This window comes from Palaemon carinicauda, chromosome 27 (genome assembly GCF_036898095.1).
Source record: "Palaemon carinicauda isolate YSFRI2023 chromosome 27, ASM3689809v2, whole genome shotgun sequence".
Classification (NCBI taxonomy): Eukaryota; Metazoa; Arthropoda; class Malacostraca; order Decapoda; family Palaemonidae; genus Palaemon; species Palaemon carinicauda.
This window is the reverse complement of record NC_090751.1, coordinates 35,826,433-35,841,589: the sequence shown is the minus strand read 5'-3', so window position 1 is coordinate 35,841,589 and position 15,157 is coordinate 35,826,433. Positions and strand designations below refer to the sequence as shown.

At 37.7% G+C, this 15,157-nt stretch overlaps 1 protein-coding gene across 1 annotated transcript in view; it reads right to left on the bottom strand.

The window, feature by feature from the left end:
- The window catches only part of LOC137620688 (interferon alpha-inducible protein 27-like protein 2A), a 96,530-nt gene extending 85,353 nt beyond the window's left edge, over positions 1–11,177 (bottom strand). The window contains exons 1-2 of the mRNA XM_068351034.1: positions 11,016–11,177; positions 7,228–7,301 (exon numbers count right to left, since the gene is read on the bottom strand). Of these exons, the coding sequence (XP_068207135.1) occupies positions 7,228–7,285 (58 nt within the window). The 5' untranslated portion in view covers positions 7,286–7,301; positions 11,016–11,177. The remainder of the gene's footprint in view (positions 1–7,227; positions 7,302–11,015) is intronic.
- Positions 11,178–15,157: the final 3,980 nt, after the last annotated feature.

The following is a 15,157-nucleotide window of genomic DNA, read 5'->3' as shown; positions in this document are numbered from 1 at the left end:
TGTGTAGTTAGGAAAAATACAAATTACTTTTAAATCTGTCATTTGTTTCTACCTGACAATACAAACCATTGTGCTTTACCATAGGCTACTTTATCTTTAGGAGGGAGAAAGTACACTTCCAAAAAGGGAGTCAAAAGATTCTTGCCTTTAGGCTGAATCATAGCTCCTTAAACCAACTTGGATACGACAGAGGTCATCCCTCAAAACGTAGCGAGGGCAAATGACCCCTCTTATTACTATTAATTGCTAAGCTACAACCCAAGTTGGAAAAGCAGAATGCTATAAGCCCAGGGGCTCCAACAGGGAAAATAACCCAGTAAGGAAAAGAAACGAAACAAGGAAAAAATAAATATTTTAAGAATAATTTAAAAATAAATATCTATGTAAACTATAAAAACTTTAACAAAACATGAGGAAGAGAAATTAGATAGAATATTGTGCAAGAGTGTACCCCCAAGCAAGAGAACTCTAACCCTAGAATAGTGTACCAGAGTGTACCCTCAAACAAGAGAACTCTGACCCAAGATAGTGGAAGACCATGGTACAGAGGCTATGGCATTACCCAAGACTTGAGAACAATGTTTTGATTTTGGAGTGTCCTTCTCCTAGAAGAGCTGCTTACCATAGCTAAAGAGTCTCTTCTACACTTACCGAGAGGAAAGTAGCCACTGAACAATTACAGTGCAGTAGTTAACCCTTTGGTGAAGAAGAATTGTTAGGTTATCTCAAAGTTGTCAGGTGTATGAGGACAGAGGAGAATCTGTAAAGAATAGGCCAGACTATTCAGTGTATGTGTAAGCAAAGGGAAAGTGAACTTTAACCATAGAGAAGGATCCAATGTAGTTATGTCTGGCTAGTCAAAGGACCCCATAACTCTCTTGCGGTCGTCTCTTAATGACAATCATATGACAGCTGCTAGCTAGGTGATCTTGCCTTCAGTGCATGACAAGTCCAGCTGGCGAGGATGCCAATGCTGTTCCCCAAAAAGAGAGGAGGGACACGCCACCCCTCAAAAAGGTAGGAGGGCAAATTATCTCCCTTTATGGAAATTATATGACAGAGGAGAAGAGAGCTGGGTGATCATACCTTCAAGTTCAAGATAAGTCCAGCTGATGATATTCAAGATTCTGTAATTGCAGAGGGGTAGGATTGAAAGAAAATGAGAAAGACCCAAAGCTACTTCTCCTGTAAGGGAGGCTAGGTAGCTAAACCATTTGTGAAATTACTTTCATTGTCTCATGTCGACGGATAAGAACGCATCAGAACATAAGTTTTTTCACAACATGTTTGTGAATACAACTTATACAGCAAAGTGCTCTTCAGACGAGTACCTTGTTGTCCTTGTGAGTGCTCGAGTGGTACTGGCCCCCTTCTGAGCAAAATATACGTTGTTTCTCTGTCAATATTGCGGACACTATTCAGATTTGTGGAAATCTCCACTGTGATGGAAATATACTCTCTTCAAATGACTTGAGACACGTCATTTACCAGAACTAAAACCATCACCTATAGACAGTCATTGTACTTCAAAAAGGTTGTTAATCTCACTGTATAAAATGCATATCCTCTTACATATTTTTCATACAAGAATTGGGACATTACTCCCCCCCCCCCCTACTCCTCATTCCGGGATGGGGTGTGCACTCGCCCTCTCTAGTCTATGATATATGGACACTCCAATCCAGAATAGGGCATGATATGTAATAAACAGAAATGAAACATAAAGTGTATACTGTACATGGAAATCAACCAAATATATAGATATCTTCCACAAAAAAATTCATGTAAAAATGCACACAATCCATAATTAAAAAAAAATTCCACTCAATTTTTCTTATAACCTCTGCAATTATGATACAGAATACCGAAGGTGAAAAAAATCATATCAATATTGGTATTACACAACCTCATCAATAACCTTTCCTCTGTTTGCGGGCATGACGGGCCTTCCAGTCGGGATAGGGGTAGGAATAAAATCTTCATCCCTCGGTTTTACTTTTTCTGGTTTACGGCACAATTTCACAACTCTACTTACCACCACCGTTTCGCCATTTTCAAAATCACTACTACACCAGATTTGTAACCATCAATTATTGGTTACTAGCCATTTTCCCGAAGAAAATCAGCTTCCCGCACTTCTGTTATAAGCAGTTATAAGGTTTCCACACCTACACACTCTCTAACACTGATTCTCCTTGAGGCTGAACTTTAATCCCCTAGCCGTTTGCCCTCAGGGAATCGCCTTGGTTCCAGCAACCAGGAATCCTATAAATACAACAATAATAAAGTATCCGCCTGACGGATCATACCTGACCTATTTAGCCTCTCTCTATTTGTTTTTAGGTTCACGCAGCAATATGTCATACATATTGCTATGCTACACTAGGCAAAATTATCAAAACACTTTACTTCAATATATTTAGCAGCCACATAAAAAAAACTTCTATAGAACAAATGAACTGTTCAAAAAAAATAAAAAAAAAACCTATTCATCAACTTGAGGAAATGTTGCACATGCAGGGGTAAATGAGTACACTCCGATTGGCCCTTTTGAAAACTACCTCTTCCAAAACCACATGTATGTGTGCCTGATGACGTTCAGATAATGCTCCATTAATAACGTTTTGTATCTACTGTGTTAGTTTTAACCATCTTTACTCGGTACAGACCCAATTATGCTGGCTCTAGTTTGTTTCGTAGGTTGTAACCATTTCAGTGGTGTTCATTACTCTCCTTAAGAGATTTATTAAATAGACACGGTATTGCTCAGTTGAATAATTTGGCAACTGTTGCGAATTAATCAGGACCGTATACAGTCACACAGGATCCTGACCATACACTGAGGCGAAGCATATATGTAATGTTCAAAGCTAGCTCAGCTGTAGGAAGCATAGCATGCTAATGAAGGGGGTCATCAGTCACTAACTCAAAATTCACACCAATTCCCTATTATACGATTCGAACAAGCCATTAGCCAAATAGCTATATGCGTCACTGATAAGTGTTCAATTTTCATCAGATCCGTGACTGACTTCACCACGTTATTAATAAATTCTTGTCAAAATTTTCGGGAACCAACCCCCCTAATGAAAGAGCACAGCGCCTGGCCTAATGAATTTGCCGATTCATAAAACACTGCGAAAGTATGAGTATAACGAGTAAATGCATGAACAAATACACATGTATACTAATATTGTGTTATACCAGTAGGAAATGGTCCTACAACATCTATATATGCACCCTATAAAATTTAATGGGAATCACAGGCCACTTTTTGGCTTCTGGTACACTGTTTTTATGTTCTTTGAAACAGAAGCATGCCAACATTTTAAACAATTTTCTATAGATTTGTTTATTTCTAACCAAAAGAAGGTTTCACATGCTCTCCTTAATGTCCTACCAATCACCAAATGCCCTGGATATGGACATACATGTACAATTTGGATAGCTCAATTAAATAAAGAGGGAGGAGGAACTACCGTTGCACAAAATTCCCATCCCTCTTCTCATAAGCATAATACAGTATAAGATTTCATTCTGTATAAAAAAAAAAATCTCACAAGGCACATTCAGAAATGATGGGTAATGCTCCAATTCCCCTTTAATATCTGCTCGCACACTTCCCATCCATTCCCCTTTTTCTGTCCCTCTTGAACTTCCTTCATATCCCAAGGGCATATGTGATGGTGACCTCCTCTATGTTTTTTCCAGTACATTACAGATAGGTCTAGCAAATTTGGTACATTTAATTAAGCTTTTAACATCTTGGAAAATCTAACAACTGATCACTTGATACTTGAAACAACAAAACTTAAGATCGCTAGAAGGTTATAGCCACGAAGACGAAACTTTCCCACACCACATCGAAAGGGTCATTATTATTATTATTATTACTTGCTCAGCTACAACTCTAGTTGGAAAGACAGGATGCTATAAGCCTAGGGGGGCTCCAACAGGGAAAATAGCCCAGTGAGGAAAGGAAACAAGGAAAAATAAAATATTCTAAGAACAGTAACATCAAAACAAATATTTCCCATATAAACTATAAATACTTTAACAAAACAAGAGCAAGAAAAATAAGATAGCATAGTGTGCCCGAGTGAACCCTCACCCAAGACAGTGGAAGGCCATGGTACAAAGGCTGTGGCAATACATGTTGAAGGAAGTCTCGTGAAGTTTGCAAACTTGTATAGTTTAAGACAAAGGGAACAGAAACATAGCCTTTAGTGTGGTTCTCACCTGACGGCCATTTCAAGACCCCTTAAGATACATTTCAAGACCTCATAAGATACCTAGAAACACAGCTTTCAGTGTGATCCTCATCTGACGCCCATTTCAAGGTCTCGTAAGGTACCTCCATAGAAAAAAAAAAACACCTTCACTTCATTCTAAGAGAGTCGCGTCTGCTATATAGAAAAACTGGTGGTTCTGTGTGAAGACTAGGCTCAAGGCCAAGCAATATTTTTTCACTGCAGAAACAGAGAGGAAGGAGGTCAAGTAAAAAAATCACCAATTACTGTATTATAGACTCCGAGAGGAAGGATACCTGACCTACAAAGCCAACCACTGAGGATAGCCTGATAGACTGCAGACAATATTAATGGAGGTATCCAGACTTCTCTGTTGTGATGTCTCTCGAGAAAAGCCATTCACTGAGAGGAGATACTGAATAATCTACCCCCATGTAAAGATGTAGACTTCACTAGCTCATGGTAACCCTTGACTTTCAGCTAAAGGAGATACTGGATAACCTCCCAACATTTGAAGACTTCATCGCCCCATGGTAAATCTTGGGGGGGTCGGGACTTGGTGGGCATTCTCTTGGTGTCTTTCAACAGGTGGAATAGATCTGTGTACTACTCCTTGCAAGGCCACGATGGAGCTACAGGTCACAAATAAGTTTTTTATGCACCAGGACCTTGTTCAGTACGTCTTAAAAGGCAGAACAAAGAAAAGATGTAGACATGTTGACTGTTTCCTGGATGATGGAATGTGCCTTTGAAGGCTGTCCAATAAATGCTGAAATGTGTCTTTGAATGCTGTCCCATGGATGGTGGAATGTGTCTTTGCACGCTGCTGTTAGATATGGGACTGGTGAGCAATAGATCTGAAGTTTGCTGTTGTGGGATGTGAGAATCCCACATAGTCAGGATACCCATTGCTACCTGAGGACATATAAAGACCATTCTGATCACCCATCAGTCTTCCGGACCACATTTTCTGCCAACACATTCTTTCTCCCTCCCGGAGTGAATCTGGCTATTAGGGCTCTGGAGTGGTCTTTCACTTACTTGAAGGCCCTGACTGTTAGTTGGCACAATTGATGAGATATTGTTCCTCCTTGTTTGCGAAAGTAGGCCACCACTAACGAACAGCCTTCGAGAAAATGGGAGCAGAAATGTTGTAGGTAATTGATGTGGTCTTGATGATTTTCACATACACATGGAATGAAAAAAAAAAGGGACAAATTTATTTCGCCTAAAGTTCCAGTGCAGAGAGGACGATGACCGTGAACTCTGATTGATGAAGTTAAAGTGGTTGGGATCACTACTGGCAGACAGGCGTATAAATGTGACAGCCTCCTAGGGGAAGTAAAGTAGGTTTAAACCTCGAATAAGATTTTAAATACCTTGTCCCAGCTTTTGCTGTATTTTCACTCCAATGCTAAAGGATAATGGTTTGTATTAGTGTAGGAACAATTATAAATAAAGTTGGTATCTTTAATTGTATCACTTAGCTTTGTCTGTTATACAATTTAAGGGGCCCGGCCAGTATGCCAGTATATGGGGTTTTAGGAAGAAAAACACAATATCCTGAAAAAATTCACCGAGTTTCATATGACAATGGAGAATGCATACACAAAATAGTTGAAATTCCTCTTACTTTCACAGTTACAGGGTATTTAGTAAAAGTAACTCAATAAACCTAACCATTGTTCCCTACAAGAAGATGCAATATTTCTTATAAATTTTGATAATTATTACATTTTAATATGAAATAAATTGTGAGCAATGGCATTTGTATAGATTCCACGAGTCACAAGATAATGTATTACAAGGTAATTACGTCCTTTGGCCTATAGTCCTAGCAAAAACCTCATAGAGAACAAGTTTGAGTTTGACCTCTGACATTCACTCGTTTACAAGTCTGTTTTTCTCAGGTTTGCCAAGAATTTCATCATTCCAGAGGAAAGGACAATTTCAACATCTTGCTAAGATGAAGTAGAATTCACTCTAATAAGAGTTCAGAAGAGGGTTATATAGGCGAAATTAGCAGATTTAGTGAAGGAGAAATGATGGAGTGACCATCTAGCATAAAGAAGCAAGATATTGAGCAAAGGGCTCTTCACTTATGTTTAGATTACGGTATATAACTGTTTTGGGTTAATAATATCCAAAAAAGGGACATAAAATTCATAATGATTATGATTTATTATCAATGGGTTTGTAAAATAACGAAGAAAATCTTTGAACGCCCATGTCTCAAGAAGATACTTATTGATCTTCAAATTCTAAGTTTTCCCTTAGTTTCAAAGAGATAGCATTGAAATTTGGTTTATAAGTTAGAAAAGCATAATAAAACAATCAAATGTTGAGTTAGAAAAGCATAATAAAACAATCAAATGTTGCCCTTTCCTCCAATTTTTTTTTCTCATTTTTTTTTCTTAAATTTTTTCCTGATTTTTAGGGTTTACTTTTTTTTACCAAAAGGAAAAAAATATATATCTGGCAAAAAAAATGACAGGAAAAAATTCATTTATGGAGGTCTACATAGTGTAGTAATCCTAGGTCCTAATAATATCAATAAAGAGAAGAGAAAGAATTTGTAAAACGCTTAATTTTCAGGATAAATCACCCTGGCACCTGGTGTTGCAAAACGGGAGGTCAAAGTAAAAAATCCTCTGCAGTTTGCACATTTCCTAAGTCTCCTTATTAAGTGGTATGAATGGCAAATTTCTTGAGACTGCATTAGCTGGCCGGCCCCCTTAAAAGAGCTTCATGTGGCAGTCTTTTTTTTCTTTTTTTTTTTTTATTAATGTACACTTGCACTGAATTCAGATGTAATTCAACGGTGCAGAAATGCATTAGCTTTTGAATGTTCTACCATATTAGTTTACTAAAAAGCATCATTAAATTCCTTCGGTGTAAAATGAAATAAATGCTAAAGAAAATCAAATGACAAATTGGGTGTGTTTCACAAGTTTCATTCCAAAGGGATCTTCATTACCTGACAAGGCGAGAGGAGCTGCTACTACAGTCACTGCTGCTCCGACTACGTATTCCATATTGCAAGCACAGTACCTGGAAAACATAGAGCATCTCTGTTTCCTTTATTTGATTATGAATAATTGACTATTTTGTCATTATCTTTATTCAAATTTTGAGCTCTCGAAGTTAAAATATCCATACCATATTTCACATAATTATCGCAACATCAGTGTATTTTTAGAAGATGGTGAATCGGCAAGGCAATAAATGCTATAAACATGGAATGAAATTAAATAAAAAAAGGGGGGGGATCATATCACATTTTTTTTTCTTGCAAACATTGATCATTCAACCATTGCTTAACAGCGATAGCATGGCAAGTCATTGCCACAGGCTAAGAAAATAATGAATTGTCACATTGGGTATGGGTCTACAAGAAAAATAGGGTGTGGAATTTACAAAAATTTTGATTTAGGAATTAATGACCCACTGGGAGAAGGCTTTAGATGAAATATTGTTTTCTCCCCTTGGATATGTTTTGTAATTATAGCCATAAGAGAAAGATGAAACTGGTCACAAGGATCTCGCTGATGAAGTGGACTTATACACTGGCAACCCCACCTCTTACTCTGAACGGCAATTGCAGATGGTAATTTTGATGGGTGCGAGAGACGAAGAGTTAATTCAACGCCTTATCCCCCTCCAAACTCTTATCTACCCTCGCAGAGTTTGTGACCTGCTGCCGCTCTTACGAATCTACACTTGCAACTGCATAAGCCATTGTATCTTCCCCTAGCCAAGTCAACGCAGTATCTACATAGAAGAAGAGCCAGCGTCTACCGAAGGACTTCTCATCGATCTACTGACCAACGTTCTGCTGACCAGTCTCATAACAATGACCCTTGCCAATATTGCTCTCGCAAACACAATTCCGGACAATGCCCAGCCACTGGTGCATCATGCCATAACTGCGGACGCACAAGTCATAGGCCCGCACTCAGAAAGGCTTGCTAAGGAAGCTCTGTGCAATACCTGCAAGAAACAGGGATATTTTGCGAAGATGTACATGTCTACCAAGAAAAGTTAGACTGGGTATGCAGCATCACCTCCTACTACTAAGTCAAATGCCAGCTGCCATTCGCGGGTGATAACTCGGGTAGTGAGTCCCCCACATCAGTCACTGTCTCTCACATTTGGTGATATATCATTACATCTCCAGTTAATCCCCAATACAGGAGCAGCCATCACAGTGATTGGCACCATACATTTGAATGCACTCTGCATACCTCGGACAAGCCTTGAACCTCCACCCATGACAGACGTCGTGACAGCAGATGGATTCCAGGCAAAATTTCGTCTAGACAAAAAGTCTTGCTCAGTAACCATACATGTTCATGAGGACATCCAGACTCCCCTCCTCTTATGAACATTGCCGAGCCCTTGCCAGAGTGTCACTGGACTTCCCGAAGCCTATCCTCAAAGTAACACGTGTCAACAGATGTGCTTAGTTTCCTACCTCTGCCATAAAATCGCCCACAGGTATTAAGGACTATTTTCTTCGCCACTTCAGCGACGTCCTCATATCCAAGAAGGATCTACAAACCCATCCACTAAAGAAAATGGCAGGCCCTCCAATGAGGATTCACCTGAAACCAGGCGCTACACCCTTCGCTGTACATACGCCCAGGCCTATTCCGTTTCCTCTCAGAGATCAAGTGAAAGAAGAACTTGACTCCTTGGTGCAACAACGAATCATCAGACCAACAGGCGACGAACCCTCTGATTGGTGCCATTCCATGGTCTTGGTACCCAAGGACAAAGGTGTGCGCATCACTATGGATCACACCCATCTAAATTCTCGGGTAGCTGGCCCTACACATCCATCACCAATGCCCGACGATGCCGTCCGCAACATCTCTCCCACTGCGAAGTACTAAACCACAGCGGATGCCCTGCATGGCTATTGGCAAATGGAGTTGGCAGAAGAGGACCGTCATTCACCTCGACAAGCGCAGAGAAATTAATGTTCCGCTCGAGACACTGCTACAAGCGTGAAGGGGGGGAGGTGTATAGATATCTAATGTTATGCTGTATATTACTTACATTACGTACAGTTTTATGAAGATTAATTTACATTTTCTTTATTATTATTTTGTAGACGAATGATATTTATTTCCATTTATTTTTTCCTATGTAATTATGTGTCAACACTGGTTTTCTTTCCACCATATGCATATAGTAGTCGGTCGTTGTTCAGTGGTGATAAGCATGGACCTGCTTCCTGTTGATGCCACATTTATGTCCATATATCATTATTATACAAAATTTTAAAGAACCTACTAGTTTGATTTGTCACCCCCCCCCCCTTTTCCATTTATCGCATGGATGTATGTGGCAGTATCTCACACACTCTACAAATCATAAATTGTTCATTTGTCATCTTTATACAGCAATCTACTTCCTTTAAAATGGCTACTTTCCTTTCCATTGAAAGAGTTTGCATTTTCTTCATGCTACTTTATCACTAGTAATTTTATGCTTCTGTGCGTTACTACTGGCAGCATTCTTATAAGATATATTTAATATTTTAATCTGACTGAAATAAGGCCCGCCCAGCCCACCCCATCCCCAAAAATAAACCTACCCGAGAATTGTAAACAATGGATTTTAATTATAGCGGGTAGGTGGCAAGTGCTGCTCGAAGTGGTTGGCGGTGGAGATTGGGAACCCAATCGGGAGTGGCGCTAATTTTAGAAACACAACTACGGAGATTTATTCTTACGTTTGAAAGATCATAAGTGCTATGTTCGTTGGTCCTGGGAGTGTATGTAGGCTATGTATATGTATGTGTATATATATGTTTATGTTTATTTTTGTGTTTTGTTTGTGTGTGTATATGTATGTATGCGTGTATATATATATATATATATATATTGTATCAATCTATCTATATATAATATATATATATATCTGTATCTATCTATAAAATATATATATATATATATATATATATATAATTTATACACACACACACTTATATATATATATATATATATGGTGCGGGTAAAAATTAAGAGGACTTAAAAGAAAAAGAGTAATACTATTGGTCAATATAAAGGGGGCGTGTTTTATGAGCAAAAATTCTAGTACTGGTTTACATGCATTAACTCTACGTACGAACGAACGGGACGAATGAAAGTTCCGTAGAATGACAGGCAAATGGAATTATACTAGTATGCAATATATATAACATGGATTTATTATGCCTCTCAGAAACTATTATATAGAGAAGCAATGTTTGTTTTCCCGCTTATTTACCGTTTTCCCAGAATATTTTCCCGACCCAAAAAGGTTTCCAAAAATTTCGGCGATATTTATTTATTTATATATATATATATATATATATATATATATATATATTAATTTCTTTGATATTGATGACGGTCAGTTTTCGTAACTCGGGGATACCCGACGATTTAAATCAAGAATCTTATTATATTGGATGGGGTTAAGAACTTATATTAAGTAGGGTGGGATTAAAATTTTAACTTTACCAAGTTTTCTCAAGTAGGCTGGGAATGCTACGATGTTATCAAGACAATTTGTGTTTTGTTGTTGACAGCGTTACTCTTTCGTCACTGGGGAATATTTGAAGACTTCAATCAAGAATGTTATTATTTAGTAGGGTGGAGATTGCTTCGACGTTATCAAGACAAATTCTGTTTACTTTGTTGATTATTACACCTGTCATCAGTTACATTGATTAGAACCACTTTCTAAGGTAAGTTGGATTACCAGAGACCTTACCTTCACTTAGTTGCACTCGAGAATGGTAGTAGCTCAAACGGCTATTCTAGTTCTGATCACTAGACACTAGTGTGGTGTGACTCCGTCTGAGTGACTATGCAACGTGTAGTGTTTGCTTGCTTGCTTGTCAGATTGCCCACCCCTTACACATGGGACGAGGCTAAATAAAGGCTTCAGATACAGAGGTGCGGCAATAACAATCTAGACACCACTATCGGATTTTGATCAATTTGATTTAGTTTTGCATAACATAACATCAATATTACAACAATCAACGTCCAATATAAATTCTGCTAGCAAATATAAGGGGGAAAAAGTATTGACAAAGCCGGTAAATACATTGAATAATTATTCTCTTGAAGCGTTTAGAGTCTGCCTGGTTGAACCAATCAATGATCACAACGTAGGAAGAACGAACAAGGCCCCATCCACACTCATACGAGTCATGTTGCAATCGTTATTACGTCGTATTTTGAGCACTCGTCTATTGCCCTTTAATTTGAATATTTCTGTTGTTCCGGCGTTTCTTATTTACCTGTATCATCATCTGTTATTACTCCACTGCAGAACAAAGGCCCCTGACATGTCCTTCCACTTGTATCTGTTTATGGTCTTCCTGCCACTCCACCCTCAAACTTACTTAGTTCGTCAATCCTCGTCTTCTTTCCCTTCCCCTGCTTTTTTACAATCTCTAGGGGCCCATTTGATATTCTTAATGTCCATACATTGTCTGCCATTCTCATTATATATCCTGCCCATGCCCATTTCTCTTTTTTTACATGTTAGAATATCATCTACTCAAGTTTGTTCGTGTATCCATGTTGAATTTTTCTCTGTTGTTGTCATTCCCATCGTTATTCTTTCCATAGCTCTTTGAGTTATAACTATCCCATGTTCTAAGGCTTGGGTAAGGCTCAAAGTTTTTAATGTTTAAGTTAATACTGGTAAGGCCATTCATGAAATACTTTTCTCTTTAGAAAAGGTGCCATTCTACTTTTCGTAATCTCATTTTGTTTACCTAATGCTCTCCAAGTCTCCATCCCAAGCTTGTCCTTTTGATTTCGGTCTTGGGTCCGGGGAAAACACTGCAGATCAAAGGCCTTAAGACATGTCCCTGCAAATGTGTGTATGCCAGTCTGTACCCTCAAATGGTCATAGTTCGTCAATTCATCGTCTTCTTTTCTTCCCCCTGTTTCTATATATATATATATATATATATATATAGTTATGTGTGTGTGTGTGTGTGTGTGTGTGCATATGTTTGTATAGTGTGTGTGTGTATATATATATATATATATATATTATTTGTATATGTATATATTCTTTTGTTACTTCCTAGACACAGTATATATATATATATATATATATATTTGTGTGTATTAATGAAGTGTGGAAAAGGGAAGACGATGGATTGGCGAACTAAGAAAATTTAAGAGTATAGACTGGCATAGAAAGACCGTTTAGGCCTACACGCGATTGGAAGGACGTCTTGAGTTTAATTGTTCAGCAGTGGACTAGTAACGGCTGATATATATATATATATATATATATACAGTATATTTTGGTTAAGTAAAATTTGGAAATCAAATCGCCTGAAATTATATAAAAAAAATCAGGCTATATATCAGTTTAGTGAGATCAGTGTTACTATATGGGCATGAGTCGTGGTATGACAATGAAACAATTTCCAACAGGTTTTGTAGATTTGAGAACAAAGCCGTCAGGAGAACATTAGGAGTTAAATGGAAGGACAGGATTAGGAATGAAACCTTGAGAGAGACAACTCAAGTGCTATAGCACTATACGGATGAGATCATGGTGAAGGGTAGATGGAGATGGTTTGAGCATGCTCTTCGAACTCCTCAAGAGAGATTAGTTCACCAAACTTTAAACTGGCCTCCCAAAGGCATTAGAAGAGTTGGGAGACCCAGGCCTACATGACCGAGGACTGAAGCGTGAAGTAGGAGATGATAGGAAACGTATTGATTAAAGAGCTCAAGATAGAGACGACTGGCAAATTCTGAGGCCCTTTGTATCAATAGGCGTAGATGATGATATATGTGCGTGTTATCCTTGTCATTTCCTATACACACAAAATTATTGTAATTATCTATCATATGTTAGAAGTGACATCTGTTTATCAGTATTATTTAATCTTTACTTGTTGTGGTTGTGAATAATTGACTCCGTTGTTTATCTTCATATTTTTAGTGCAATGGGATAGTTTAATCTACATGAAGTGTTCGAAAGTGTATTTTCTTCTATTTATTTGCATATCGCACTTACTTTTAACCTTCTTTTCTTTTTAGAGTTCTAATGAATGAAGGAATTTCTCGGGTAGGCCTATATGTAACGGTATCTCACGGAAATAAAAAAAAGAATATTCAATTTAACCGGAGAAACAGCTGATATTAGGAGGTTATTGACTGTGTTTGTGTCGATTTTAAGTTAATATTATTTTAAAATATTTCCGAGTATTTTAATATCTGAAGTCTAGCTTTAATAACGCACGACTGTTAGAAGGGTTTCTGTGAGAGGAGCATAGAGAGGGGTACTACCGTAACCGTTACTATGTGGGGTGAGTCAGGTGACGGTGAGTGAAACCCTGATAAGAGAGGAAGGGTCTCTACTGGTTCTTTACGAGTTGCACGTTCAATTCCTGTATGAACGAACAACGACTGAAATCTCCCGAGTGTGATAGCATACAGCGTCACCCTATCAGGTTGAAGCTGAAAAACAAAGACAATAAATGTGATAGATTATTATAATGTTTTTCAACGCCTTATTGTTGCTATGTAACCCTTATCGCATTATTGCTCATACCATTTCATGTGGAAATTCTATATTTCTTACAACATTTAACCCGTTAGAAAGATTATAATGCCTGTAGGAGTGGGAAATTGGAAATTGGCTTATTGAGAACGTCTTCTAAGATTTTCGGTGATCAATCTATTCAGAAGTGTTTTAATTCTTTCATTTTACCTTGTTTCGAGTAGGCCTATTGTTCTCCTTTCTGGTCTCCAGCTGCGGATTTTCATCTTAATTTGTTGAACAGGAACTTCCTGGCTATTAAATTTCTTATTCCTAATCTAGATATTAATCTCTGGGACCGTCGTTCAATTGGTTCATTATTCATGTTGCATAAGATTTTTTATAATTCTGAACACCCTTTACATTCAGATCTTCCCGGGGAGTTCCATCCTGTTCGTAAGACCATGCATGCAGTTAATTGATAGGCCTTCTCCATCGAGGCTCAATACTACACAGTACTCTAGAAAGTTTTATTCCAGTTGTGAGCAAGTTGTGGAATGATCTTCCTTATTGGGTAATTGAACAGGCTGCCGTGAGTTCTATTGTAGTTTATATGTGAAATCTCTGGTTAATGCTGTTAATGTTTTTGTAAAATATTTTATTTTAATTGTTCATTTACTTTTTGTATCGTTTATTTATTTCCTTATTTCCTTTCATCACTGGGTTTTTTTTTTCCTCTTGAAATCCCTGGGCCTGTAGCATCTTGCTTTTCCAACTAGGGTTGTACCTTAGCTAATAATAATAATAATAATAATAATAATAATAATAATAATAATAATAAGCCTTGCGCAATCCCTTAGAGTGCATTATAAATATGAGAAACTCTGTACATGAGGCTTTAATCTTGAAAGGGCAACTTTGTTTTCATGTTTATTATAATAACTAATACAATCTCTCCCCAATCTCTTATACAAGTGTCTGTCTGTCACTGCCTTTGTCCGCCTGTGCTGTGTTTCTACTAGTTTACCTGTCGATCTGGCTGACTCTCCCTACCCCCTCTCCCTCTCTCCCTCCTCACACAGGGAAGCCAACTCTTCGCTTGTTGTACTTGTGGGCTTCCTGTATGAATGACGTGGATCTTTTCTTTTGTTTCCACGTATTGTGGAATTGTAAGTAAATCACATAGTTACAGTTTTTTCTGATTTTTTGTTTTATTTCCATTATCAGCTAACATTTTTCTTTATTAATATAGTGATCTATTTTAAAGAACTGACATGGTACATACACACACACACACACACACACATATATATATATATATATATATATATATATATATATATATATATATATATATATATATATATATATATATATATACATATATATAT